This window comes from Lissotriton helveticus, chromosome 4_1 (assembly GCF_964261635.1).
Source record: "Lissotriton helveticus chromosome 4_1, aLisHel1.1, whole genome shotgun sequence".
NCBI lineage: Eukaryota > Metazoa > Chordata > Amphibia > Caudata > Salamandridae > Lissotriton > Lissotriton helveticus.
Genome location: NC_136063.1, coordinates 143,240,365 through 143,268,225, shown reverse-complemented (window position 1 = coordinate 143,268,225; position 27,861 = coordinate 143,240,365). Strand labels below are relative to the sequence as shown.

General features: G+C 44.7%; 1 protein-coding gene across 1 annotated transcript in view; it reads right to left on the bottom strand.

Annotated features, from left to right (window-relative positions):
- Nucleotides 1-27,861, bottom strand: part of LOC144828429 (microtubule-actin cross-linking factor 1, isoforms 6/7-like) — a 300,733-nt gene that overhangs the window by 61,217 nt on the left and 211,655 nt on the right. Inside the window, exons 26-32 of the mRNA XM_078686575.1 lie at nucleotides 20,574-20,733; nucleotides 18,431-18,628; nucleotides 13,684-13,809; nucleotides 11,603-11,746; nucleotides 7,890-8,078; nucleotides 3,561-3,675; nucleotides 2,354-2,523 (exon numbers count right to left, since the gene is read on the bottom strand). Of these exons, the coding sequence (XP_078542701.1) occupies nucleotides 2,354-2,523; nucleotides 3,561-3,675; nucleotides 7,890-8,078; nucleotides 11,603-11,746; nucleotides 13,684-13,809; nucleotides 18,431-18,628; nucleotides 20,574-20,733 (1,102 nt within the window). The remainder of the gene's footprint in view (nucleotides 1-2,353; nucleotides 2,524-3,560; nucleotides 3,676-7,889; nucleotides 8,079-11,602; nucleotides 11,747-13,683; nucleotides 13,810-18,430; nucleotides 18,629-20,573; nucleotides 20,734-27,861) is intronic.

Here is a 27,861-nt window from a genome sequence, read left to right as displayed (position 1 = left end):
CAGCTCCCCTGTCCAAGAGAGCCTAAATCTCTCATTACAGAATGGACAATGGTCCTCAGGAAGTCTTTGTCATGTAGGAGGTATGTTTGGAGGGGTGGAGATAAAGGGAAGGGTGTATCCATCCTGAACAATTCGGAGCATCCATCTGCCTGATGTGATGCTCACCCACCCATGGAGGTAATAGGTGATCTAACCTCCTAGCAGTCAGCTGTGCATCAATAAAGTGGTTTAGCTGTGGCAGCTAAGGGAGGGCACAGGGACTGGGCAGTATGTTGCCCATGGTGACATGGACGCTGGCAACTGGATTCCTGACCTCAAAAGGCTTAGGAGGCTTGCTGTTGAGGAGGCAAGGTTTAGCGTGGCCTGTGCAGAAACATTCTTCCAAAGCCTCGAAAGATGCAGAATTGTTGGGGGATTGCCATGTGGCTAAGGGAGAATCTGTTGCATAGCTCTTGTTAAAGCACTCCAAGGCTGAGTCTGCCTTGTCTCCTAAGAGATGTGGGCCATCAAGTGGCATATCCATTAAGGATTGTTTTACATTGCTTAAAAATGCTGTGCAGCATGGGACTGAAGCACCACACTGGTCCGGACTGTCCCACCCTAGCAGTGGACAACTACTCTGCGGTGTCGGGTGCCTTAGGAGAAAAGCCAAGTCTCTTACAGCGGGACTGCTCCCTCTGGCTATTTGCCTATTGACTGATGGGCATGATGCCCAGGTACCCAGCAGTGAGTCTGTTAGTGACAGGAGGGGTGCCTGTGAGGTCTGCCTTTACAGCAGGACCTCTATTAGAATGTGTCTTGACCTCCATCATAGGCACTTCTAGGGCAAGGACTTCTGCTCAGTGAATGACTGTGGCGAAGGAGGCAGACTCTTCAGTTGATGGGTCAGGTGTAGGAGAATGGAGGCCAGTGTCAGGCGAGGCATCAAGACTACTGGGTTCTTGTAGGTCCACAAAGAGGTTATCATGATCATGAAGTTGAGAATTGTTGTCATGGTAGTCATCGGAGTCTGAAAGTCTGGTATGCAATGATGTGTATTGCAATCATCTGAATAAGCCAGGGGATGAGAGGGTAGAGGTTGCAGCTGATTTGCTTCAGAGTCAGAAAGGACTATCACCTCCTCCTCTGCCATTGGTTACGTAATTGCTGGTATCTGCACTCAGGCTCTAGCATAGGTCGTACAAAGTATGAGGCATTGGAGTAGAAGTTGGCCCAGAATCGGGGTGACCGTGGAGCGAGGTTGAGAGGCACAGTCTGGTTGTGGAGAGATCTGCTGGCGATAGACTAAATGGAGGCCTCTTCAGATCCATAGAGCCCAAAGAGTTTCTAGGTGGGAATCCAAAAATGTGCAACATGGTCTCTTTAAAAGCCTGGGCCTGCTGAAGCGAGGCTGATGGGTCCAGGAACTCTGACTAAATTGGGATCAGGGTAAAAAACTTCAAGGTCAAAGACAGAGACTTGACGGTACCTTTGGGGCTATGCGCCTCCTTGTGGTGGGAGTACCAGGACACGGGAGAGCAGTGCTTTGACTTCTTATGTGTCTTCTTAGTATGCTTACCTGATGACTATGGCCCGGAAGAAGAGCATTCATGGTATCAGTCTTGGGAACTAGAGTGCGTCCACATCTTCAACTTCAAATGAGACTGGGCCTTTTGCACCTTTTGGAGATGTATTATGGCACATTGCATGGCCCTGGGGTCCCGGTCGGCCTTCAGATTCATCCAAAAACATTTGTCACAAGACACAGAGTCACAGGAGGAGCCCAAACACTAGTGTCAGACCTCACCAGTGTCAGTCACTGACATTTGTTTGTAGAAATCCTTAAAAGTTTTGAAGCCTGTTGTCTTAGGGGGAGACATGTCTCTGCACAGTGGAAAACTTGGGAAAATATTGTCTGTCAGGATTGACATCATTGAGTAGAGGTGGCGACTATGTAGCGGCTCTGACGTCACTTCTGAGATGGGGCAGGGTCGCACAACTCCACCTACCGGTGCATAAGAGTATTGCTGAGAAACACCCCTGATCAAATCTGGCACCTGGGGTATTCAGTAAGGTGAGGAATCTGCTGTTAGAAGTATACATCAGCATTTGTCGATTTTCATATATAAAACATGATACCAGTTACTGGAAAATCAAACAATTATAAAATCACAACATCGACATCAAGATATTAATATGGAAACTAAGGATCATAGAGAAAAACATAATAGGCAATATACTAACAATAACAAATCGATTGTGGTGCAAATATGTTTCAATCTAGAAACAGAAAATGGGTGCCAACTGCATCCTTGCATGCTCCTGCGCACATGTATTATCTGGTCCTGTGTTGCAGTCTCAAAGCTGCACTTACCTCTTTCAGTCGCTGCTGGGCCACCTGCAGACGGCACTGTCTGTCCATAGAGAGAAACCAAAGCTGCTGCCAGCGGTTGAGGAGCTGGGCGGTGTGCGGACCTTGGGGTTCAAGATCGACCAGTGGCACCGCTGGAGGAGTTTGAGGAGACTTCAAAGAACTGCGTCTCTCTGAAATGCATAAGCCAGTGTGAGCAACCCTTGGGGTTCCACCTACAGAAATCTTCAATGTGAGTTGGAAGGTGAAGATAGCTGTAAAATTGGGTACGCATGAGGGAAGGAGAAATTAGTTGTATAAACCGGTAGCATTTGATGAAGGAGGAGAAACCATGTGTAGACATGGGCATCTTGGTGGAAAGGAGGTTAGGCTCAGTGTACACACAGACAAATTAGATGTGAGGAGGAAAGAGTAGTACACATGGACGGCCTGAGATGAAAGGATGATAGGCTATGGGTCCAATAGGAAGCATGAGAAGAAAAATGTATACAGTGACAGCATGAGATGGAAGGAGGAGAGAGGTACAATGGATAGCATGAAAAGAGAGAATAGGTGTACACATGGGCAACATGAGATGGGAGAAGAGGAGGTTGATTATACATATGTGTGCCCTCAAAGTCAAATAGAAGGAAGAAAGCTGGACTTGCATCACAGTATGAGCATGTGACTAAAAAAGTGATCCCTAAGTTATTCATGGGCAGTGAGGTGCTTGGCAGAGACTTATTATTGCAATTACAGCATCTTGTGCTGGATAAAGAAGAACGTGGAGCATGGGGCCGTGTTCAGAGCAGATTAGACTGACTATAATGTGATGGAAAGGGAACACACATATGTAATAGTGAGAGTATATATAGCTACACGTTTGTTTCGATTACACATTTACTGTTTGAGGCATATGGCGATAGAATAATGTACCCAGGCACATAATCACAGTTTATATTACCCAAGTATTAAAGAAACTAAAGAACCATGCTTTCCATCTTCCAAAGTCAGCATATCAGCCACTAGAGAGGCTGGGAAAAGGTATACTGTGTATATCTGAGTAACATTCAATTTACATATATTTTGTGAATTGTTATCTTTAGAATTTAATAGATGGTCTGTGCTAGTCAAAGGTAAACTGTATCTAAGACTTCATACAGAATATACATGATTTGTGGTGAAGAAGCACAACAAGAGATGTGTAGAGGAAGCTTAAGCACAGGCTTACTACTAGAAATTTTTCGTGCCACAGGAGTTCGAGGCTCGGTTCCCAGTTTCTTCTTACAGCACTTTGTTACTTTCTCTACTTCGGGCTGTTTTCGTTCTAGCTCCTCTATGAACACCTGGAAAGGAAGTTAATCCAAGTAATTTGAAAAAAACACAATAAGCAAAGCACATGTACATGATAGCAATGCGTAATGATACACTGAATGGGAACTACCAATACTGGATTCCTGATCACCTAAGCTGTAACGTGATTACAAAATTACTCAAAATATCTTTTCCATTAAGATGACTTTACTTCCATGATGGATCTGGAAGTCTAAGTGTTGTCTCCACACTGCACTACGTAAAGTAACAAACCTCCTATTTTATGAAAGTCAACTGCACTCCTTCACTAGATTAAACTGTACATTTCAACCTACTCCTCTGGCAGATTTCACCCAACCCTGTTGGCAAGTTAACCTCTCAGACGAATAAGGTTTATGCCAATTTCTTTACAAAGAAATCTATGAAGAACAAGTTACTAACTTTCGGTAACTCCTTTTCTGGTAGAGACTATGTATCCACAGATTCCTCACCTTTTGAATACCTCCCGGCATCAGACTGGATCTGGAAACTTTTGTATAGCAATGTCCTTCATCGTTGGATGGTGGCGTCATACGACGTCATGGTTCTCCGCGCAATTCTATCCCATGCAGATGTGATGTTGGCTTCCCTATATATACATCGCCTGCTTGAGCTGGCAGCAGTTTCTTTCTGCCTTTCACCCGTACCAACAGATGTAGAGTATTAAGAAACCAAATTGCAATGTGTATGATAAGTATACACTTTTTGTGTGCAGACGTCTGATATCGTAAGTACATATGAGCAAAAACCTCTACTTTAGCCCCTCCCACAGAATGGGAGGTGGGAGGGCAGGTGAGGAATTTGTGGTTAGATAGAGTCTCTACCAAAAAAGTCATTACTGAAGGTAAGTAACCAGTTCCTCTGATTTCTAACTGCAGATTCCTCACCTTTTGAATAGATACCATTGTAGTACTTCTCAGTTGGCGGGTCTGTGGACTGGCCCACACTAGGAAATCTAGCAGGACAGACCGGACAAAATGCTATTTTCTCCTGACATGACCATCTAAACAAAATGCTTGGTGAACATGGGCAAAGATGCCCACACATATATAATTATCTACCTCTCTCTGGTACACCTCGAGCCAAAGCTGTAGTAGCAGCCTTTGCCCTAGTTGAATGTGCACAAAGCCCCTCTGGAGGCTGTTTCTTGACTAGACTATGACAAATCTTAATGCTTAAGACAATCCACTTAGAAATAGTTCTTTTTTGTACTGCCTTCCCCTTTTTTACTCATGAGAATCCAACAAAAAGTTGTTCATCTTGTCCTAATTCTCTAGTTCTCTCCAAATAAAGACCAAGGGATCTCTTGGGATGAATAGATGATGTAACCGTTCCTCTTACTTTGGAGGATGAGGTGGTGCATGAAAAAATGACAAAGTGATGGATTGTCCCAAATAAAAGGGCAGAACTACTTTAGGAAGGAATTCTGCTCTCGTTTGAAGGACTAACTTATCAGGAGAAAATCCAGATCTCCCGGGGATAGTTGGTGCCTCCTCGCAATCTGCTTATTTATTGGCATACAAGATCCAGGCTTATCCCAAGTGCTCATCAATACATTTGTTAAAGCCTCCTTAAATGGTAATAAAGTTTCCTGTGAAGCTTGTGACTGATTCAAAATTTGAGTCAATAAAGTAATTTTAACCTCTGCGTAAGTAAAACTAATTAAAAGATTTCTGCAGCGCTCCGTATCACAGTTGCAAAGGATGATCTCTCTTCAGTGGCCATAACTGGTGTAGGGGATAATAAACCTACATCAGGAGAAGTGTCAAGACCTCCAGCATCTTGTGAATGCTGCAGAATATTGTTTTGAGGATATTCTGCATCAAAAATATACTCTACCCATAAAAGATTGGGTTCTTAGCTAGCACGCACAATAGCTGACGGCAACTGACCTTAAGAATCCAATCAAACAATCGGAGCCACTGTTTGCGACCTCAGACAAAAAACAGTGGCATCAATTGCAGCACCGAGGAGAATGAAGTTGTAGGTTCCATAACCAATAATCCCAACTTCATCGGCCTCAAACCCAAACCAGATACACAGTTGGCATCGAGAAAGGATCTGTTGACGTCTGACCAACCGGAAGCCTCCTGGGATATGTGGGGCCGAAGTAGTACTAACAGGATCCGTACTAACACCAAAGATCGAGTCCATAGCTTTCTTAAGCTACTGGAATTTACATGGCATTGCTACTTTATCACCTGGAAGTCAAAAATGTAAAGACATCGAAGGAGGATCCCAAAAGGAGGATCCATAGCTGGAGAACAGCTTCGAGTCAAAGACCCTGGTACTGCATGAGATTCCAAACGGCAGGAACGATGAGTGGTGTGAAGCAGGTGAGCCATGCTTCGATTTCTTATGGCTCTGCTCTGACTTACTTGACGTTGACTAAATCCTTTCTTTCGAATCACGTCTGAATGGAGAAATAGACTGGTCTCTTGACGACGACTGAGATTAGGGAGCCATGGACATCAAACGGGACCTAGGCTTTGATTTCCTTAACTCCGCTACTGAGAGTTTTGTTTTCCACTTCAAATTAGCCTTTTTGTTCACCTTGGCACACAATGAACATGACTGAGTTGTGGTCGGAACCAAGAAACCACAAACAGACATCATGTGGATCTGTCGGTTATAGGTCATACATGGTTTATAACCTGAAGGTTTTGGCGACATCCTGTACACAAAAACAAGTAATTTCTAGAAGAAATTATCCATCAATCATCAGATGACGGTTCAAGCTCTTGATCCGCGTCAGTTGGCATGCAAAGAAAGGAAATGATGCCAGCACAAGCATATGACATATATGTAGGGAAGCCGACTTTACAGCAGCACAAAATGGAATTGCAGCAGAACCATGACGCATACAACATCCATAGACGGTGGAGGACATTGATATACAAAAGTTCCTGGATCCAGTCTGATGCTGGAGCTATTCAAAAGGTGAGGAATCTGCGGTTAGAAGTTTCTATCAGACATACTGCATTTCGCTACCTTAATGTCCCAAGGGCACAATTAAACTTTTGGTAACTCTTATGTAGAAAAACAAATCAAATTAAGGGTATTTTGGTCTCAATGATTCATATTGAGTGAGCATTGCAGTCTGTCCATATGTGGATGGAGCAAAACAACCCACTGCCTCGTTTTGATAGGGCTTGTCAGTTTCATGATTTTTCTGAAGATACAACAATTTTATTTTGATTGACAGATTAAGGCCATTCTTTCAGAAACAGTGATGCTGGTTCTGGTTGCAACCTAGATAGGAACACCCTGAAACATTATTTTGGTAATCAGCAGTAGATATAACGTTTGTGTCACTCAATAAATACATGTATCTACCAATCTGTGTATACATAAAGCCATTAATGCATCCATCCATGAATCTCTCCATCCAATAACCATCCACTGATGTATCCATTCACAAATCAATGAATGTATCTATCTATCCATTCATCCACTCATAAATCTCTACTTCAATGGATCAATCCACAAGTACATTCATGCATCTATCTGTGCATGCTTCCAACCATTCACGTATCCATGCATCTACCCATCTACAAATCAATCATGAATCTATACATCTACAAATACATTTATAAATCCATCAATCTGTGAATCCATAAATCCATGAATGCAGCTCCCCATCAATGGATCCATGGATTTGTCCATTGATGCGATCATCCATCAACAAATCCATACATGAATATATCTAACCATGCATCCATCTATAGATCCATCAAAAAAAGTAGCCATCAATGTATCTGTACATCCATCCAACCATTCATGTATTTATGTATACATGAATTAAACATGAGAGTTTGAGGATCTATAGATACATTAATTCATGCACAAATTCAGGAATCTATCATGAATTTATAGATTCATGAATCTCTCCACTTATGTGTCAATATATCTATACAATCATCCAAGATAAATACTTCCATTCAAGAACCCAAATATCTATGAATAAACCCAACAATCCATCCATAAACTCATCTATTTATCCATCCATTCATCCATAGGTCATGTAGCCCAGGCTTTTTCTTTGCATTTATTACGTGTAGTCCTGATATTTATTGATGGGTTGAGAAACAAAACAAATCCCAGAACAACCTGGAGTGGACGAGCCACCATTCTACAGCACTGGGTATCTTGGGATCACCCACTCTCCATAGATAGCGGGCATGTGACCAGATCTCTTCTTGCTTACATTGTGCTGCGAGATGAGCTCCTCCAGGGCCACCATCTCCTCGGGCAGAGGTTCCTGGTCACGAAGGCTCAATGATTCCTCAGCAGCGGCGATCCAATCGATGAGCCTGGTGATCTCCTCCCGCTCCGTGGCTAGTGAGAGGCTGTGAGCCTGGATGCGCTCCTCTTGCTTCTGAGCCCAGGCCAGCACCTGAAATAGAGACAAAATTCATGTGTGGCACTTTCCTGCTCTGACAGAGACTTTTGGGAGAAGAGGAGGTCTAAGGAAAAGAGTTTGAAAAGATGGGTTGTAGGCAGTCCTCTGACTTCAGGTAGTGGAGAAAAGTGGTTAGGTGTGAGTTTACAGGAAGAGAAGATTAGTGTGGTGGTGTGCAACAGCGGGATGGCTTTTTGGAAGACCTTGAACTGGACAACGGGTAGACTGGAGGCGGGCTTCAGATGACATTTGAGAGTAATTTGATCCCTGTATTTTGAAACGGGCAGTAAAATGTGTTTTAAGTTGGGAATAGGAGGCACATAAAACTGGGTTTCCGATTAGATTTGTTTTACTATCCATGCTCTCTTTGCAGTCAGCTTTCCACAAATGGAAAGATGCATCGCTACCCGACAGTAGCGCAGACAAATTTTTTTTAAAGTATTTAAGACCCTACAAAACACCACAGCCATGAGTCAGGAAGTAAAAAGTTGACATGGAATGAATTGTGTTAAAATTACAACTTCCCAATTTAAAGCATCAGAGGTCCAATGGTGTTTGTACTCAATGTATCGTAAAGTCTTTACCTCCACTTTATATTTTCTGATTAGAATTCCATCGACTACACCACCTTCCATTCTTCACTCAAATTATTCAATGTTGTTATTGTTTGCCCTACATGTAAATTATTTACTCCAAATGTTTTTGGTTTGAGACATTTTAGAGTTCCAAAAAGTGGAAAGTCTGTTGCAATGCTAGACTTGGATTTTCTTTTAGAGCACATTCATTGTGATATGAGCAGAAAATGGAGAGATGCCAAGCCCTGAGGTAATTCCAAAAGAAAATGACTACCCAAAAAAGAGGACAGAAGGAAGCAGTTTGAAATTGAAAGAGTATTTCTTGCAAAAGCACAATGAATGTGCTAGAATTAAAAAAAGAACAAGAATTATAACCAGTCAGGGTCCTGAGGAGAACCCGAAAGGAATAAGAGGTTTGAAACACATCGACGGACAGACTTGGGAGTGCCTTCATTGGATTTTAGTTGTAGAGGAGACATTCAAAAAAAGACTTAAGAATTGACAAAGACTATGGTAACAGTACTGGCTTAGAGCCCCCAAGGGACACTAGTAGCAAGAGGGTTTGCATAAATAATCATAGCAACTATAACCTCTGCATTTCGTTCATTATCAGACTGGTCATGTGAGTATGTGTCAATATTTGTCACTAAGGTATAAGTAATGTCAGAGTTCTGTACAGTGTTGTATAGTGTAAAAATGCATCTTTTGATTATCTGAATGTGGTTTATCAGATATGTTTAAGTGCAAAAAATTGGAAAGAATATCCCGAAATAAGTTGAGAACAGATACACAGGTATTTATTCTACACTACTCCACTCTATGACACTCAACTCTGATCTACTCTACTCCACTCTACACAACACCCTCTACGCCACTCCACTCTGCTCTACACCACTCCACAAAACTGTATGCCACTCAACTATAGTCCACTCTACACCCTCCCTTTCTACAACACTCTACTCTCTCCACAACATTCCACTTCACTCCACGGCAGTCCACTCTCCTTTACCCCACTCATTTTTTGCCATGCAGAACAGCAGCCACGCTGGTGTACAACATGGCTAAAACATGTTGGCCAAGCCAATAGCTCTTGCATAGGTGAGACCTACTGGCTATGCCAATGCTTGCTTTTTAACTTGTGCCTCTGCAGATTGTTGCTGGGGCGCATGACCCAATGTGCTGGGATCACCATATATTATAGTGACCAAACGCCTTCACGTCTGCAAAAAGGTAAAGGAGTGAAGAAGGGAGGAGGAATCAACGGAGAGGACAGAACAAGGAAAGAAAGAGGTAGAGAAAGAAAATGAGTCAGAGAAAGGATAGTGAGAAAGGTGAGAGAGAGAAAAGGGCCTACACTGAGAAAGGTGAAAGTAAGGAGGTGAATTCAGAAAGCAGAAAACTCAAATGACAAAGGACCATATGAGAGGAAGAGGAAGTGTGGACAGGAAGGAGACAAGTGAAAGGAGAAGAAAGGGCAGTAAATAAAATGGTAGGAGTAAAGGTGTACAGATGGGACATTGTGAGGAAGGAGAAGGACAGTAGATGGAAGCACAAGACACCAGATAGCAGGGGACTGGAAGGAAGAAAAGGAGGAAAAGCGAAGAGCGCCTGAAAGGAGGGTGGAAGGAAGAGCAAGGAAAGAGAATGCAGGTGAGAGAAAGGGTGGAGTTTGTTTCCATTTTCTGAAGTTGCACTCTGGTAAGCACTGCTCCTTAGCCCTGTACCAAGGTTGGAAGCATCACCACTGCACTGCTACTGCAGAATGAAGGGCCAAGACCAACACATTCTTAGCGAATGCGCTGGCCTGAAAGAGAATAACACTGCCTTTCTCTTGCGCCTGCTGTACATTGCATCTCTCTCATTTTGTCACCACGTTGAATAAATCATTTTAGAATTTTAAAAGAGCAAGAGATACAAACACAGTTTTTAACTATCAATAACACTATTCTATGTTTCCGTCAGAACCTCTCTTTTACAAGTCAAGGCTGGTCTTATTGGAAGAAGAAAGTAAGGTAGTGCAGTGAAGGGTAGTGGTATTTTTATGGGCATTTATAGACCATTATATTGCACGAAAAGGGGTCATTCCTGTAGGTTTATCTCAATGCTGGTGACATAACTGCTTTGTTGTTCTTGCAGTAAACTGTCAATCACAGTGTCACATATAAGGCATTGAAATGTCACTCCTAAGCACACTGTAAACATTTAAATGTCACACATGAGCCAGCGGAAAGCTTGGCAGCTAAGTGGGTGAGATGACAAATATGGCACTATTTCTGGCTGCAGCATGGTTACTCGATGTGTTTAGTTAATTCGAGGCATTAGTCTTAAGAAAGAGGCTGGGGATCTCTGGAAAAGGAGGGGGCCAACAGCATCAATCTCAAGAGAAAAATACCAGCCGTTCTTTATGGGTTGAGATCATGGAAGGGTCAAGAACCGTTAGCTGAATAGGAATGTTTGTAAAATCCCATCAATTCTTGCCTAACATGACAACTCTGTATCTGCCTGCTGTCATGTCCACACTGGAATAGTCTAGAGTTCCAAACAACATCTGAAGTGATTTATGTCTTTTATTTGGTATTTCAAAGGGAAAAAATAAAAGCTTTGGCTGAATCTTCAATTTTCTTTACTGATCATGACCTAAAATGTCCATCCACTTAGACAAAAGTGAATATATCTGTAACTACAGCTCTACTGAATTTGGTATTTTATAGGACTATCAGCTCGACAACAGGGAAGGATACAGGCAAGGGAATATTTGGAAACTCTAAGAAAAGAGGAAGACCAGTTACTGGAGGTGGGTGATGGTCATATTGCAGAACAGTTAACGGAATGGGGGTCTTGAAAGGAGCCCAGAGTAGGCTTTGAGGGACAGTCATCCTTGAGTGACGAGACACAGCTGAGGTAAGTGCTTAGAAGGACAGACGGATCCCCACTCGCGCTCACCTCTTGATAGCGGCTGTTACTGACGTTGATCCAAGACTTCACGGTGATGGTGGAGTCCGGGTGGCAGGAGGACAGGATCTCTTCACCCAGAGACACAATGCACTCCAGGGCCAGCTGCTGACACTGCAGGGTCTTCATCAGTTCCTACAACATATGTTTGTATGATTAATAATAATAAAAATCAACATATAGTGGGTGGATAGAATCATGAAAAAAAGGTGAGCTCAGACCCTGGATCTGGGTCCACTGCAGCCTTGGGCCTGAGAAGGTACTGATGACAAAGGAAGACCCTCAGAGAGAAGGTTATAAATTCACTGACACAAGCAGGCATGGTGGGACCTGCACAGTACCACAATAGAGACCGGTCTGACAGCCCACAGACGAGTAAAAGCAGGGTAAGAACATAACTCGAGGCTTAGAGGAGCCTGCAGAGTGGCAATAGGCTGGGCATACATGGACAGGTTGGTCCTCACCACCAACCAATTTCAATGCATCTTTATATAAAAATACCAAACATATTTAAGAATATAACTCCAAAACAAGGCAGCACAGTAACAGGGATGGGAATCAAAGGGACACATTAAAAAAACAGACACTCGAAGTAACTGCACATCATTATAAAATGTTAAAACAATAAAAGTATAAACAAATACATTTTTAATACTTATGTTTTTTATTCGTGTAATACCATCGAACATATAGACTGTAAACAATTACAATGAAGTATGAAATGAAAATCTACAAAAAGTAGTGTGAAATGGATGGACTTTCCATTTTCCGAACCAAACATTACTGTGAGATTTTCCATATAGTATCTTCCACTTTTTAAAACTGCATCCTCATTTCAGAAATGCTTCACTTCTATAAAAGTGAACGGGAAGACTCTCTAAACATTAAACTCCGTGCAGAGTCAACAGATACATGTTTATGTTGAAAGAAACCATATCAATGTATGGCTCGACATACCCAGAAGACTTGAGGGAGCATTGCTGAGTTAAGGCAGAAGGTGCAAATGAAAGCAAGTGTGAACTGCTGGGAAGATGAGGAAAGCAGGTGGGTAACAAGCGCCTAGCCACCTGGTTACACAGTTTACAAAAACAGTCAACTGGGACGGGTCAGTACAAAATACCAGGGTCAATCTCGTGTGTGTGACCCCTATCAGCAACTAAAACATTTCAATCCACAGGGGTCAGTTCAGAATGTGTGCAGCACTGGTCCTCATATGGCCAACTGAAAGGGCCCCACTGCTGCACACAAATAGGTTCCTTCCTGCAAGAGACTAAAAGGAGCTGGGAGCTACTTTACTTACCAGAGTAGTTTGAGGGGCCCCATATAGAAATGAGTGCTGTACCTTCTGCACAACCCGGTGAAAGGTCAACTGGGAATTGTTTTGGGGGCTTCCTATGTTTCGTCCTGTTTTATTGTGGCAATTCAGAATTTAGTTGCCAGGGTTGCTCTTGGGGGCACTAATACTGCCCACTGGAGTGGGAACTCTATCAAAGTACAGAGAAGAGCCAATCAGCTATCACCTCCCTCTAGAACCCTCCTGGAAGGAGCTCCTGTCCCTCAGATTTTCTACCGCACGTCGTGCTAAAGGAGTCTCCTCTGAGCTCTGCTCAGTTTACTTCTCATCTGGTTTTCCAGTGTTTTTTCTGGCTTTATATTTCATCTACTGACTGAAGTTTCTTGGTATCCTCATGGCTGAGACACCTAAGAAAGGACTTTTTAGGCCCTGTGGTTCCTGTGGAAAGAAGAGGCTACATGTAGATGACCAACATCCAGATTGTCTCAATGTGGGGCATTTGGCCTATTACTCTACATGTCTAATGGGACATTACTTTATTTATGTACCAGGGACTCCCATCCCGATGACGGGGAATGATTCAGGCATGTGAATCTATGAAAGATACCCTAATACTGGATAATCCTACTTACTTCTCCTCCAGGATAGACTCCACAAGACATGAATAGTCCCACCTACGCAATGAATATTGCACATAGGCATGACTATTCAGTGCTTATGATTATCAATGGAGATCACCTTGAAGAAGATATATAGATATGTTCCTGAGATCACTCACCTGCTGCTGTTTTTGACATTCCTGAAGAGCCTTCTCCTCTTCAGGGATAACCCCACACTTCAGCGTCCTCTCAGATTCGGACAATCGTTCAAGGAATGAATGCACCAACTTATGAAATTCCTCCGCCTGGCAAAGTGTAAGAGAGAGAGAGGGAAAAGGGAAATAATCATAATGGAGAAAAAACACAAAGTTCCTAAAAAACAACCAAAAAACAGAAGACAAACTAACACTTTTTAAAATTGGAGCCAGGTGAAGGAAGCAAAAGGAAGTCCACGTAAGGACCATACAAAAGTCGAAACAAAAGTTCACATAAGCTCCTGGGGGAAAGACTAGAAAGCAACTCATGTAATATGTATAGACAAAAACCAAAAAGAGCAAGTTACTGATCTTCGGTAACACCTTTCTGGTACAGACTCTAACCACATATTCCTCTTCTTGTGCATTTCCCTAGGCTCCAGGATGGATCAGGAAACTTTTTCTAGCAATTCCTTCACACCTCTATAGCTGGCTTTGTGTGGCTCCTAGACTGATCCGTCCCGCTCCTGATGTGAGGGCCCTTACATATACACTACTTCCAGATGTTGACCTCCGTTTCTTTCGGATCTCTATCCATGACAGACACGGATCCATTCAAATCAGAATGTGTCAGTGTGCAGATTTCCTGATTGGTTCTCATTATTGACTGCATGAGTCAGTTCCACAGTACCGGGAGGCGGGTGGGCCAGTGAGGAATCTGCAGTTAGAGTCTCTACCAGAAAAGGTGTTACTGTTAATGAGTAACTTGTTCATCTATTAGAGAGATCTAACTCCAGATTCCTCACCTTGTAAATAGATACTAAACCAGTGCCTAATCAGGGTCTGGGTTTGTGGAATGGCTCAGACTAGGAAATCCGGCATGACTGAGGAATGGTAAAGCATAACCGTCACAAACAATTTGCAGGACTCACTTGTCCCAAGGTATCTCCTGCCACCCTGATAGAAAGTGTTGTATCCAACCGCTGTACGGGTGACTGCATGCCACCGAGGGCACACCAAAGCGGTTTGAGCAGGGCAGCAGAAGACCAAAATGCCTGCTTTCCCGGTTGCCCTATTCGAGGGGTACCATGATCTTGGACATGAAAGGGTTGCAGCGACGGATGCTGTGGGGCTGCTGGCAGTACTGGAAGTGCCTATCAAGGCCACAAAGTGGCAAAACTGCTGGTGTGGCTAGTGAGGGAGAGCATAAAAACTCAAGAAGTGCGCTATGGTCCTGCTGTCTTTGAAGGACTCCAGAGCCAAATCTGTTTTATCACCAAATAATCAGGAACCATTGAATAACAAGTTTATAAGGCTGGCTTGAAAGTCTCTGGAAAAGCGAATGAACTTTATCCAAGCATGTCTGTGGGTAGCCACACTAGTGTCAACAGCCCTAACAAGCGAGTCAGTCACATCCCGTCTGCAGCAAATTGTGCATTAGGCTGTAATACAACCCGCCTCCATGGCCTGGGTCAGGATGGCCCGGGCCTCCTCTGAGAGGAGGGGAACAATATGCCTGGGGGTTCTGGCCTTAAAGGCAGCTGCCAAAAGTGATGGGCCAGACTTGTGGAGGGGGAAACCTGCTTGCCAAAGGTTTGTATCCTTTTAGATTCCCTGTCATGGGGATTAGAGAGAAAAGACTTCGGGTTCACTCTACTGGCTGAAACCTGCATTACACGGCTTTTAGGGGTGAGGTGCTGGATGAGAAAAGAGGGTTCACCTGGAGCAAATTCGTGATATCTGGCGATTTGGCGGCGTACAGGTGGGTCAGAGCAAGGCTTGGCCCCGATGTCCAATACCATATTTGTCAAGGGTCTCATTAAATGGAAACAGAGGCTCTGAGTTTGTCTGGCCCAGTTGCAACACTTCTGTTAAGACATTAGTTTTGACTAGAGTGGGGCGGTTAACATCAAGGACCTCTGCCGCTCTTTGTATAGCCACATCGAAGGATGCACTGACTTCCGTGGCTGGTCCTGGTGGAGAAACTAGACTAGTGCCTGGGGAGGTATCCAGGTCAATGGAATTCTGGAGATCTTGGTTCCAGTTTTCCTCCAGGCACGCACCCCAAGTTGGCAGACTTTCGGAGTCTATTCTGACCTTGGTCCTAGGGCAACTGGAATTTATGGGTCCATCGGCAACCCTGCAGCAGATCGAATCATTTTTTAGATGCATTGTGGTGCCTTTTAGCATGCCACCGACTCCCTCTGGCACGTCTTTGGGCCCCAAGAAGCCGAGAGCACCTTCCAATGGTTTCTGCCAGTGGGTCCACCCTCCGTGCCATTTGGAACCGCTGGATCTGCTAAAGGCTCCAGACTGACATTGGTACTAGTTCCTTCCCAAGCACCATGACCCATGCCAGAACACCATCCACTGATGCTGGTGCCATAGACTCTGGATGAAGATGGCCAACCCATACTGCTGTCCAAAGCTGAGACTGCACCACCCTGACCTTGACTGAGGTCACATGCTCCTTCCTCTGAGTTGCAACCCTTCCTACCACCCTTCTGACTCTGACACAGTGCCTCTACCCTCAGGTGAGACTCAGGTCTTCCATGATCTTTTTGGTACTGATTCAAACAACGCCAGCTGTGATGTTGGGGATGAGATTGCCCAACCATACTCACAATGACGCTCTCGGGGGACTGAGAGTGGCGATTCACATTTGGACTTCTAGCGCTGCTCTTTTGATTTCCATGAGGACCTGGAGTTCGAAGAAGGCCTAGAGTTACTCTGATGTGGGGTCTTGCAGTGCTTTGCCACACTAAGTATAACTTCTCTATGTCAAATGTCCTTGGGATGCATCAAGGCACAATCACTGCAGGTCTTGGAGTCATGATCTAACCACAGACAAACCACATGTGGATCAGTCACAGACATCTGTTTGAAACATTCCTCACAGAGTTCAAACTCTGTAGATATGGGGGGTGTTATAATTCCCTAGGACACTTTTTTAAACAATTTTTAAAAGCGAGACGTCACAATAAGATGAGGGGTAATCCGGATCCGCATCTGTTGCCATCAATAGAAAGAAATTGATGTCAGCATGCATAGGTGGTGCCTCTGTAGGTTTGCACATGCAACATCCAACATAGAACGACATCTGTATGGAGCTATTTGTGCCACCTACCGGCACACATGGGTGATGCTGAAGATTTCCAGATCCAGCCCAGCCTGGAGAAGTATTAAAAAAGGTGCCAGTCTAAAGTTCAGAATTTTTTTCCTTTGATAGGCTCCTAAAGGATGCTACATGTCATATGAACATTAGCATCCTATCTGTGAATTTAAGGATAAATAAGTTGATATGAAGCATTCTGGAGTCTGCACCAGAGAATTATTCGAACATTCATGACTATTAACAAAAAACCTAAAATGCAGAATAAAGACATTACAGTATGGAATTCTTCATGCCATTTGTGAGCAGATTCCACCTATGTCACAGACAGTGGCATGCCTATTGTGCTGAACTCAGACACTGGAAACAATACATAAGGACATTTTTGTAATCCAGACATGGCAACGCTTGGGTGGGAGTGGGCTCTGGTGGACTGCCTTTTAAGAGGTTTTGGTGAACTAATTGTTTGGCTTGACCAGCTGTCAATACAGGTTTATTTATCCATTTACATAGACCACCTGGGCTGGTTGCTAGGAGGGTGCTTTACAATACAAGATAAAGATTGCATTACATTGAGAAGGGGGAAGGAATTAAATCACAGATTTGTAAACCAAAGCTTAGCATTTTGCTAGTAAACAGTGCAGTAAGTAGACTAGAAATCGGAGGATAGTTCAGGAAATTAATAAAAAACTAAGCAATAACAGGTCCAAAAATATATGTGGTTGTGAGCCAATAGCATCAGAATGGGGTTACTCTATGAGTTACCTTAAAAGGTGAGACTTGAGCATAAAGTTGAGAGTGTGGTGAGATTTCATAGGTGGGGAATTCCAGGCTGCCAAAACCAACCAAGAGAACATTTACTTCAGAGCTGTAGCTGGGTGAGGGTGGTACTAGAAGATGGTTTTAGAAGGAGGTTTCTTTGTCAACAGGATGTCTCCCACTTGTTTAATGTAACTTTGAGTACTGTCAATGTATGTGGAAAGGGGAGGCAGACATTCATTCTTTTTCAAGTGTACCTCTCATGTTTAGAAGATAAGAGCCCCAGGTCTAGTTGCATTCACACTAAAGCACCTCCAGCAATGAGGGAATTCCTTCTGGATGCTGCCACCTTGATTCTGGAAAGTTCCAATCTTCCCCACCAGTTCTGAGAGGAATAATGGTCCAATAATCTTCACTGTAGGCTTGCTGTCAGGTTTTATGCAACTACTGAAGTGAACCAGGCCAGCACTCTCCCTTTCGGAGAGGAGCTCGACGATGCACTAGCAGGTACTGGATGGGTGCCATGTTGATAGTCCAATTGCTTGCCAAGCAAAGCTCCATGTCTACATGGTTTTACAGGTGGGACAGACACCTTATCTGAAGTTTCATCTCCATACTTCAGACTGTAAATGCTTTCAGGAGAGCCAGCCCAGATGTGGCTCATCTCGCCTTCATTCCGGCATTAACCTAATTTCAGAGCACAGCTTTAAGAAAAACTTACCACTTAAAATGGCTGCACTGAGATAGTGAAGCAGAGCACATATCAAAACTGGACAACAGGCATAAACCACAACAAAAGTAAAAAGTTACAAATATCAAAACTGAAAAGACAGAAACAAATTAATGTCCTACAGCTTTCACCTGTGACAATGAGGCCTCCAGGCGTGCCTGCTTGCTCACAGACAGCTTGCATACCAGCTCCCACCGGTGATTCAGTTCCTCCATCTGATTCTGCAGCCACTGGGAGTCAGCACTGATACTTCCACGTGTCAGGTCTCTCACTGACCGCTTGAGGGTTTTGATGCAGCTGGCCCGTTTCCCCAGTTCTTTCTGAAACACCTGAGGAAGAGAGAGGAAAGCAAAGTACATATTAATGGTGGATTTTCCAGGTAATCAATTCCATTCTATAACTTTGAAGGGGAAAGCAAGAAAAAATACATTTCCTGTATTGATGGCAACTACAATCCCCTGTGTTTAGCAGCATTTTTTTTGTCTGTAATCTACAGATAGCCTCAGCGTCAGACATCCACAGAGCAAGTGTCTAATTTGCACAGCCTTTGGATAGATATTCTGAAAATAGCCTTCGAGTCTGTAATCTAGAGATGGTGCTGGTGTCTTTATAGGCTTCCTTTGTGTCAAGTCTACATATAACCCTTATGTTTGGACTCTTCAGAGTCTGTGTTGTATCTGCTGAGGTCTAGAGGCATGATTTAGACTTTGGCTGTAATTGAACATTCTTCAGGTTCTGGAGGTAAACTAATTCCAGAGAAAAGCCACCGGCTGAATGTCCTCTGGTGGACTGCCCTTAAGATACAACATTTCCACTAAAAATGGAAGATTCTCCAGTACCATTCTACTTTAAATCAAACGGTGGGTTTGCACGTTGTAGGACCTGGGTGTATACTGTAGACGTTTTTACAAAGCATCTGCACCCTATTCATATCATTGTTTATATAAATTATATTCCAAACCACAGCTTATCCCTTGCCCTAGGCTACCACCTGCCACATTTTCTATCCAATGAAGGGTGTATATGCTATTATGTGAAGTCTCATGAGAAAGAAAGGTGGGCGGGCTGCATGTGAAAGATGCCAATGCTGGAGAATCCGAGTAATCTTTTTCCTTTTCCAGCTTTTGATCTACACAAGCATTGTAAAGGAAAGCGATAGGAGGGCATGAGACTTACTTTATTAACAAAAAAAGACCCTGAGCACTGCTTGTCCTAGGGCAGTATCGCTGCTGGCATCCACATCAATGCAATAGTGCTTAGCGAACACATGGGTTGGCATCTATATCACAGCTTTACAAATTTCTCTCAAAGAAAGACCGGCCAAGAGGGCCATTATTCCATTATTGCTGCCACAGCCCTCATGGAACGCTATTGGACTTGTCTTGTCAATGGTCAGTTCCAGCTGCAAATAACCGATTTGATTGACTGAATTCTCTTCTACTGCTCAAATAGCATTATCTCCTATGAATGCAATGATCTTTTGAATCCTGTTGTTGAATTCTGAAAGAATGATAACGCTATTCTCAGCCTCATGAAATGACAAAGGAACTTTGGGTGAATGTCAGAGTTACTTCATCCCTTGCAAAATGTATGAAAGGTTTCTTACATGGCGGTGCTTGTAATTCACTAACTTTTCTTGCTGAAATGATAGACAGAAGAGAAGTGGTCTGTCATGAAATATGCTGATAAGACACTCTATGAAGACGGCTCGAAGGTGGCTGCATCAGAGCCGCTAGTACTGTATTCAGTTCTCATTCTGGCGTCAGCTTTGGAGAGGGAGGAAATTCTGAAAAGTCCTTTCATAAATTCCCCAATTACTCCTTATGAGTATAACATTTTATTGTGTGCTCTTTAAAATCTGGTAATACAGTTAGATGAACACTCAGACTCAAAATCAAAGTCCAGCTTTTGCTAGAATTAAGTGAAAAGATAAAAATGGTGTGGTAACATCTCTAATGGATTATTGTTTTTCTTTTTATCCCAAATCAGAAAGACACCAGGTTATCATATTGGAAAGGGTGCCTATTTGAGGAACAGTTTTTACTCATAACACCACCAACATCTAACTAATAGGAACATCTCACTCACATTAATGCAGCGGGTATGATATTCCAAACTAAGAGGTTTACTTTCCTGCCACATTAGCTCAACAGAAGGAATGTTTCCTTCTCACATTCACACAGTGGGGAGTTATATTCCAACTTTGGAGTAACATTTCTCCTCAAATGAGGACCTAGTTCAGATGTATACTGCAGACCCAGTTGAGGGTCTTACCTTGTGTTTATCCAAGAGGTCGTTCACCATGTCACGGTCACCTCCAACGGGCATCTCTTCAGACAACTGCGGCTCAGCTCCGTACAGCCAGTCCATGAGGGCTTGAAGAGCATCTGTGAATTTGCCAGAAAACAGCAGGGCTTCTTCCAATTTGTGCTGCCTGGAACCAAGAATTCGATTTTAAATTATTTTAACTCACACTGCGAAGAAAAATTATCATTTGCATTTCTGTGGAATCAGATGTTTTGTAGCCCATTTTTAAATGTTTTTTTTTAAATATCCCTTATTTGCTACAAATGTCTGCCATGACAAATTCATAAGTACCATTCAGCAAAGCCACCTTAAACTGGAAAACATATCCTGTTTAGAATGGCTTCTATGTCACTGTAGAACACTTTAAATGAATAAGTCTCACATTATTCTGATTTAATGTATATCTAAATCTTGTGTGGGTCTTCTTCTCTTCACCATACCAATCACAAGAACCACTTCCGATAGCACTGTGATCACTGTACTCTCAGCTTTCAACCTGATGCAGCACATGGCGCTGGCTTTCGCATATTAGTAATTTACCTGCTCTTATGTGCCTGTCCTAGCCAAGCCATAATCCTTGCTTCTTCCTTTCCCATTAAAGACCACTGGCCCAGGGGGCGTGGCTACGACACCGCCGAGCATGGACGCCTGAGCCCTGAGCTCCGGGTCGGTCTCGGTGTTTATCCTGCTTAGAGACCCCCCTGGCGGCGCCACCACCTGGGATTGCTCCCTGATCGTTGCGGGACACCCTAGCGCTGATCTGGAGTGCGCTGGGTCCCGTGGTTGCAGACGCCTAGGATCTTCGGCGGGCGCAGCGGAGGCGGCCGCCAGCCATTTTGCTTGGGCCTGCGTCTCGCGGCTGCTCCCCGGCCTCGATTTCTGCTGGGCCGCCGGAGACTGCGCCGCTGCGGGCGCCCAAGGACGGTGTTGGTGGGTATCCTGACCCCGAATGCGGGAGATCGCCCGCTGCGAGCCCGACGGACAGGCAGCAACGAGCTGGGCGCCGGAACGAGGAGTGCCGGACCGCTGGTGTTGTGGAGCGGCTCGGAGGGGACTTCGGGAGCGGAGGCGCCCATCAGCGGTGAGCCGCGCCGTGGGCCACCGGCGCTCGGGTCCTGCGGCGTCCCTGGAGAAGAACGCCAGCCTGGTGCCGGGGGGTGCCGATTCGACTGAGGATCTGCCGGGCAGTGGCAGCAAATCGGACGGCCTGGTGACCGCGGTGATTGTAAGGGCCCGAGATTGACTGGGGGGACCCCTTCTGGCCCACAGCGGACCTTAGCAGCAGTGATCTTTGTACCGCCCCACAGATTGCGGGCCGCGGGGTGCTGGGGGTGCTGCAGACTCCTCGGGGCGGCCATCTGGCCCTGAGTGGAGACCTGGGCCCATTTTGCTGATATCCTGGACTTTCGCCTTGGGCCCTGCCGGCAAACGAGAGAGGCCCGGAGCGGCATAAGGTTGCTGGTGGTTTGGGCTGGCGGCTGCTGGGCCACGGGACAGAGGGAGTCTTGTTGGGGTGCCGGAGTCCGGCGGTGCCTGCTGGCTGCCCCCCCCTTCTCTTCCCTTCCTTGTGTGCGACCCCGCCATCTCGCCAGGCTTGCCGGCGGGATAACGACTTTGGCCTTCTTTGCAGGACACGTTGGGCCGGCCCTCCTGTGTTTGGTGTTGACGCAGTCGCCAGCTAGTCTCCATGGGAAAGCCGCGGAAGGGGGCGGGCGCGGCACCGCCGGACCAAGTTTAGGATTCTCTTGACGCTCATGATCTGCAGCAGACGGGCGACCGGGCGGCTGGGCTGCAACAACAACAGATGGACCAAATTCTAAAGGCCATAGGGGACACGAGAGAGGCGCTGCGCCAGGACATCGCCCAGGTCTCCACGGGCCTTGGCCTTTTGAAAGCGGACCATAACAAGCTTGCTGACCGCGTCAAGGCCGCAGAGCTGGTAATAGGAACATTGGAACCGGCCCAGAAGGCGTCGGATGCCACGTTGGAGGACTTAACCCGCAGGGTGCAGCAGTTGGAAAGGAGAGCGGCTGACGCGGAAGGGCGCAACAGGCGCAACAATATCCGCGTGGTGGGTTTACCCGAAAATATTGAAGGAAACGACATGGTTGCGTATTTGGAGACCTGGCTGCGAGATGTGGTGGTCCCTGAAGGTTTGACGCACTTCTACACTTTGGAAAGAGCTCATAGGGTCCCGGCTCGTCCTCTTACCCCAGGACGTCCTCCCCGGCCTGTGATAGCTCGGCTACTCCACTTCAGGGACCGGGACATTATATTGCGGCAGGCCAGGATGGCTGGTCCTTACAAGGTGGATAATGCTTCTGTGTCGATATTTCCTGACTACTCCCAGGAGGTCCAGCGCAGCCGTTTCTCCTTCGTCGCTGTCAAGAGAGCTCTCCGCGATGAGGGGGTGCAGTACTCTCTGCTGTTCCCGGCTCGCCTGAAGGTACTGGTGGACGGAGTGGCGACGTTCTGTGACTCCCCGGACGATGCTTGGCAGTGGTTGGAGCGGTACCGAGCGGGCAAGGATGGCACGGGTGCCTGGACGGGGAATGCTGAGGTCCGGCCGAAACCGCGCAGGAGCAGGCGCAATCGGAGGAGAGAACAGAGCAGGAGGTCCCCCTCGGCCTCACAGACGGACCAGGAGAGGAGGGCTGCCCTACAGGCGGTATAGGACATCTCCGGAGCAGTGCCTGAGACTCAGGTGGCGGACTCAGGCTCCAGGTTGGGTTCGGATGAGGCGGAACCGGGTGGTTCGGATGAGGTTTCGGACAAGGAAACTGGGGACTTGCCTCAGATCACCCCGCAGACAGCTGATGGACTACTGGATGAATGACTATGGGCAGCTGAATAATGGACAGTAAGGGGGTATGCTGGCCCTGTGAGGTGGCACGTTGTGGGCGGATGGGGTCCTGCTTTCCGAACGGATGGGCCTGTGGCTGTACTCCGATCAATGTGGGAGGTGCTGGGTCCCTGGCCTTCTTAGTGGGGGGTGGTGCTGCTGGGAGGGGGATGGGGGAGGTCTACTCTTAGTCGGGATCGACCTTTCCTGGTGTGACGGGTCTGGGCTATCCGACCGGCTGGTGGGGAGTCACCCCCTCGATCTCACATAACTTGTGAGTCTCTGGTATTTCCAGAGTTTTCCTCGTACTCGGGGGTTGGGTTTGGATGGGTGACAACTGTTTGATGCCTGTTCTGGGGGTGGGTGGGGCGGGAGTTGGTTGGAGTTGTTTTGGGGTTTCTGAGTTTCTGGGAATTGTCAGTGTGCCGGTGAGACTGTGGGAGATTGGCCTCTGCTATATGCCCGATGATGGCGGCTAGATTAGATTTGAAGTGCATCACCTGGAATGTGCGGGGGCTCAACTCCATGAGAAAGAGATTAAAAAAAATGAAAAAAAAAGAAGACCACTGGCCCAGAAGGACCAGGACCAGTCTAGTCAATATTCCTAACAGCCGGAAACACATTTCACCATCAAAAACACGTAATAATGTGCTTACTATAAAAATGTATAACAATGATTTAGAAGAACTCAGACAAATGTGGCCATTTTTATGAATGGTGGACATACCTTCTGCAAGCTAACAGAAACGGTCTCCAACTCATCCTCATGCACGAACATTAACAATCTGAAAGCAGTCTCAATTGCTGATATTGCACGAATAGCATTGTCACATCTCACCTTAGCCAAAACTATTCCTCTCTTTGATAACCTTGCACCAGTGATCCTGGTCATAATCTATCCTCCAGGCATTTTCCGAACAGACCCCATAAATACAATTCTCGCAGATCAAGCCAAGTATTCAAGAGGCCCCATCATATTTTGACTCCAGCATCCCACTACTGCGCATAACGTCTGACAAAATACCATTCTTGACAGCCACCAGAGTACTGCCTACATATTTCTGCAGATACCTTTACCGAAACTGACTCATTCTCATATCCTGCCAACATAGTAGTTGGCACCCTTCTCAACATAAAAACTACTATCAAAAATACCTAGGACATCGATGATCAAGCTTAAAACATGTTTATAACTTACTGCCTATCACCAAGACATTTCACAATGCCTCCTTTGAGCTGGATATTCCAAAACTCTTCTAACTTAACTAAAAAATCCAAAGTAAAAACAGGGGCCTAGGCTGGGGCGGAGAGGGTGCTGTGACTTACCCAGATATATCTTTCTCAAAAAGATATCACGCCCATCCTATTGTTCCTTTGAATCCTGCTATCGAAGAGGTTATCCAAATGTTCACTAATCCGCCCACCTTACTTTTTGCCTAAAAATGCATTATTAACTTCCCATCTGATCTCCCTGACTTTGCACAATATATACAATTTATAAATTATCCATCTCCAAACGGAGCCTTCAACCCTGGTGCCTGAACATCTGGGAAAACAATTATTCCAACAAGAGCATCACTGAAGGCATGACTACTCTTGTCTTTATCTAACTGGCCAATGAACCAACACACGTGAAAGATTACTGGCTTGTTGATTCTGGAGTTGCACCTTAAAGATAAGCTTCCCTGGTCTGACCACAGCTTAGCTATTGAAAGTGAGTTCTACCATAAGACTAAATAGTCATTTGACTTGGAATAAAGCACCACATGGTGATGATGGAATATAATATATCCAAGGGGTTTTACACAATTGTGTAGTGATGTTACCAATTTCCACCTGAAAACACAAGAAGACATCTGTGTGCACCAGGAACTGAAGGCAAACACTGCTCTTGAGACTCTGGCTTCCGCTTCCATCCGGCCACTTGAATCCCACAAACAACCAATGGTTCACTGATCTTCTCCATTGATTGAAATGCCAGGGCACTTAGCTAGAAAGATGCTGGAATACATCTAAACTATCACTGTTTGTACCACTTGCTGTATGGATTACAGATTCTACAAATCAGTATACACCAGAGCAAAAGTAAAATTATTCCAGGACCGAATTGCTGATGCGGCAAATCCAACCAATAAACTGTTTGAATATTTAAGGAAATGCTGGCCAGCATCAAATCACCTGATGACCTAACAAGTCTTTGAGATAACCCCCCATGCTGTCTCAGCAAATCTATCCCATAAGATCAAGAAATAAGAGCTATTAGGTCCAAATAGCAGTGCTCACCAGGATGTACAAACGCAACCCCTTGTTTGTGTGCTCACAGAGTCTCTGTGTGTGCTCAAAGTAATCATAGTTCCTGACACAAGTAAAATTGTATCATTTAAAGAATTGCCTTCCTATCCTGGAATGCTTGAAGATAATGTTACTTGAGTCTCATTGCACTTGCACCACTCATTACCAAGCTAATTAACTTTTTCTGTTCCTATGGCACCATGCCTTAGGCCCTCGAACATGCTATCGTCCCCCCATCCTATGGAAGCCCTCTACAGACCCGATCATTATTTTCACTAGAGACCAATCTCTGGCCTATAATATGTTTACAAGGCATTAGAAAAGGTAAAGCTCATCTGTCAACTGCACTTACATATGGAGTCAAATGGTCTATTAAGTGACTTACTGTCAAGCTTCAACCTAACTGAGGCACATAAACTACAGCCCTAAATATCACTGAATAACTATCCAATAGATACCACTCGGGAATCCTTTGCACCTTGTTTTTTACTAGACCTTTCGGCTGCATTCTAGACTACCAATTGCCAGCAACTTTTGAGAAGATTGGCATTACTGTGTCAGTGTTATCTTGGTTTGCATCCTTCTTGCAAAAGCTTTCTCACAATGTTATATTGGGTTAATTCCTCTCCAGATTAGACAATATGTGTTGGGTTCCCGAAGGCTTGGCTCCTTCAGCAATGCTATTCAAAGGTTAATACCCACCCTCCCCCCTCACCAACATTATGGAGACCCATGAGATTGGCTACAACATCTAAGTGAATGATACTTAGTTCCATCTTATATTAACAGAAGGTCATAATGGAGAACCTTCTGAATATTTCTCACTGCCTATCACACACATTTTCATTATTTAATGCAGAAAAGCAAACAAGTTACTCACCTGTAACTACAGTTCTCCAACGTTGGCATCTTTCATAGTTTCATATGCTTGAATCATTCCCTGTTGTGTACAGTGGTATTTTAATAGCAGTATCAAGAAAATCCTAAAGAAAATACAGCAATCACTTTTGTAGCCTAGTCACCTGAAAGAAGACCCGAACTTCAGCCAATGAGATGAGAGCACCCTAACCACTAATTTCCTCAGAGGCTTCCACGGTTCAGATTTCCATAGCATTGTTTGACAGCATACTACTATTACAGTCAATGAACAAAGAGGTCATTGTGTGAATCTATGAAAAAATACCAATGATAGAGCCCTTGTAGTTACAGAGAAGTAACTTGCTTCGTCTCCAGCATTGAATCTTTCATAGATTCACATGCTTGAATCAGAACAGCATGGAGTATCCACATAATTCATTTTTGCAGGAATTAATGCAATAAATTATACATGGAATGGTAAAATCTCATTCGTAAAGAAGCTCAGCTTAATAAAAGAGACGGTGTAGCACAGCTTGGCCTACTGCTGATTTGCTTCTTGAGTCTGTAAATAAGCAGTAAGGTCTTTTAAATATGTGCCAGCTCTTCCACATTGCTGCTCTGCATTTGTGAACAAAAAAGGGACGCAAGCGTATAGTACTGCTGGGATGATTACTACCCCTGTGAAATGGTCTTACACTGCAGATTTTAACACCTTGAACGCTATGGGGATTTTTCTCCTGTGCTGTAACTTTACAAACACCATTATTCATGACGAGCTGGGCTCGTCATCAGCGTAGCAGGAGGCTACTGCATGACGAGCCCAGCTCGTCATGAGCGTGGAAGGGGTTAAGGAATGACCATAGTTTGTGTGACAAAATGCACACGCTGCCTAAGTCCACCTTGCTATTACCCAATTTTGACAATGGTCAGCCTTACTGAAGTTCACTTTAAGCAACAAAAAGTCGTGGAAAGAACATGGTGCTGTAAATGTAGAACTTTGAACATCTGCATACTTCTAAGGAGTGCAGCAACCAAATTAAAAAGCCATATGAACTTTTTTGGAATGAATTGTGCATTGGTGCAAAATAGTGAAACTTGAATGTCACTCTTAAAGCAAAGATGAGTACTAAGAGTAACACAGTCTTCCATGGCCCAAATTACATGTCTGCTGTGTGTATTGGCTCAAATGGTTCCTTCGTAAGTTGGCCAAGAACAGTATTTAATTTGCATTAGGGAGATGAAGCGCCTACTGGTGGGAAAACT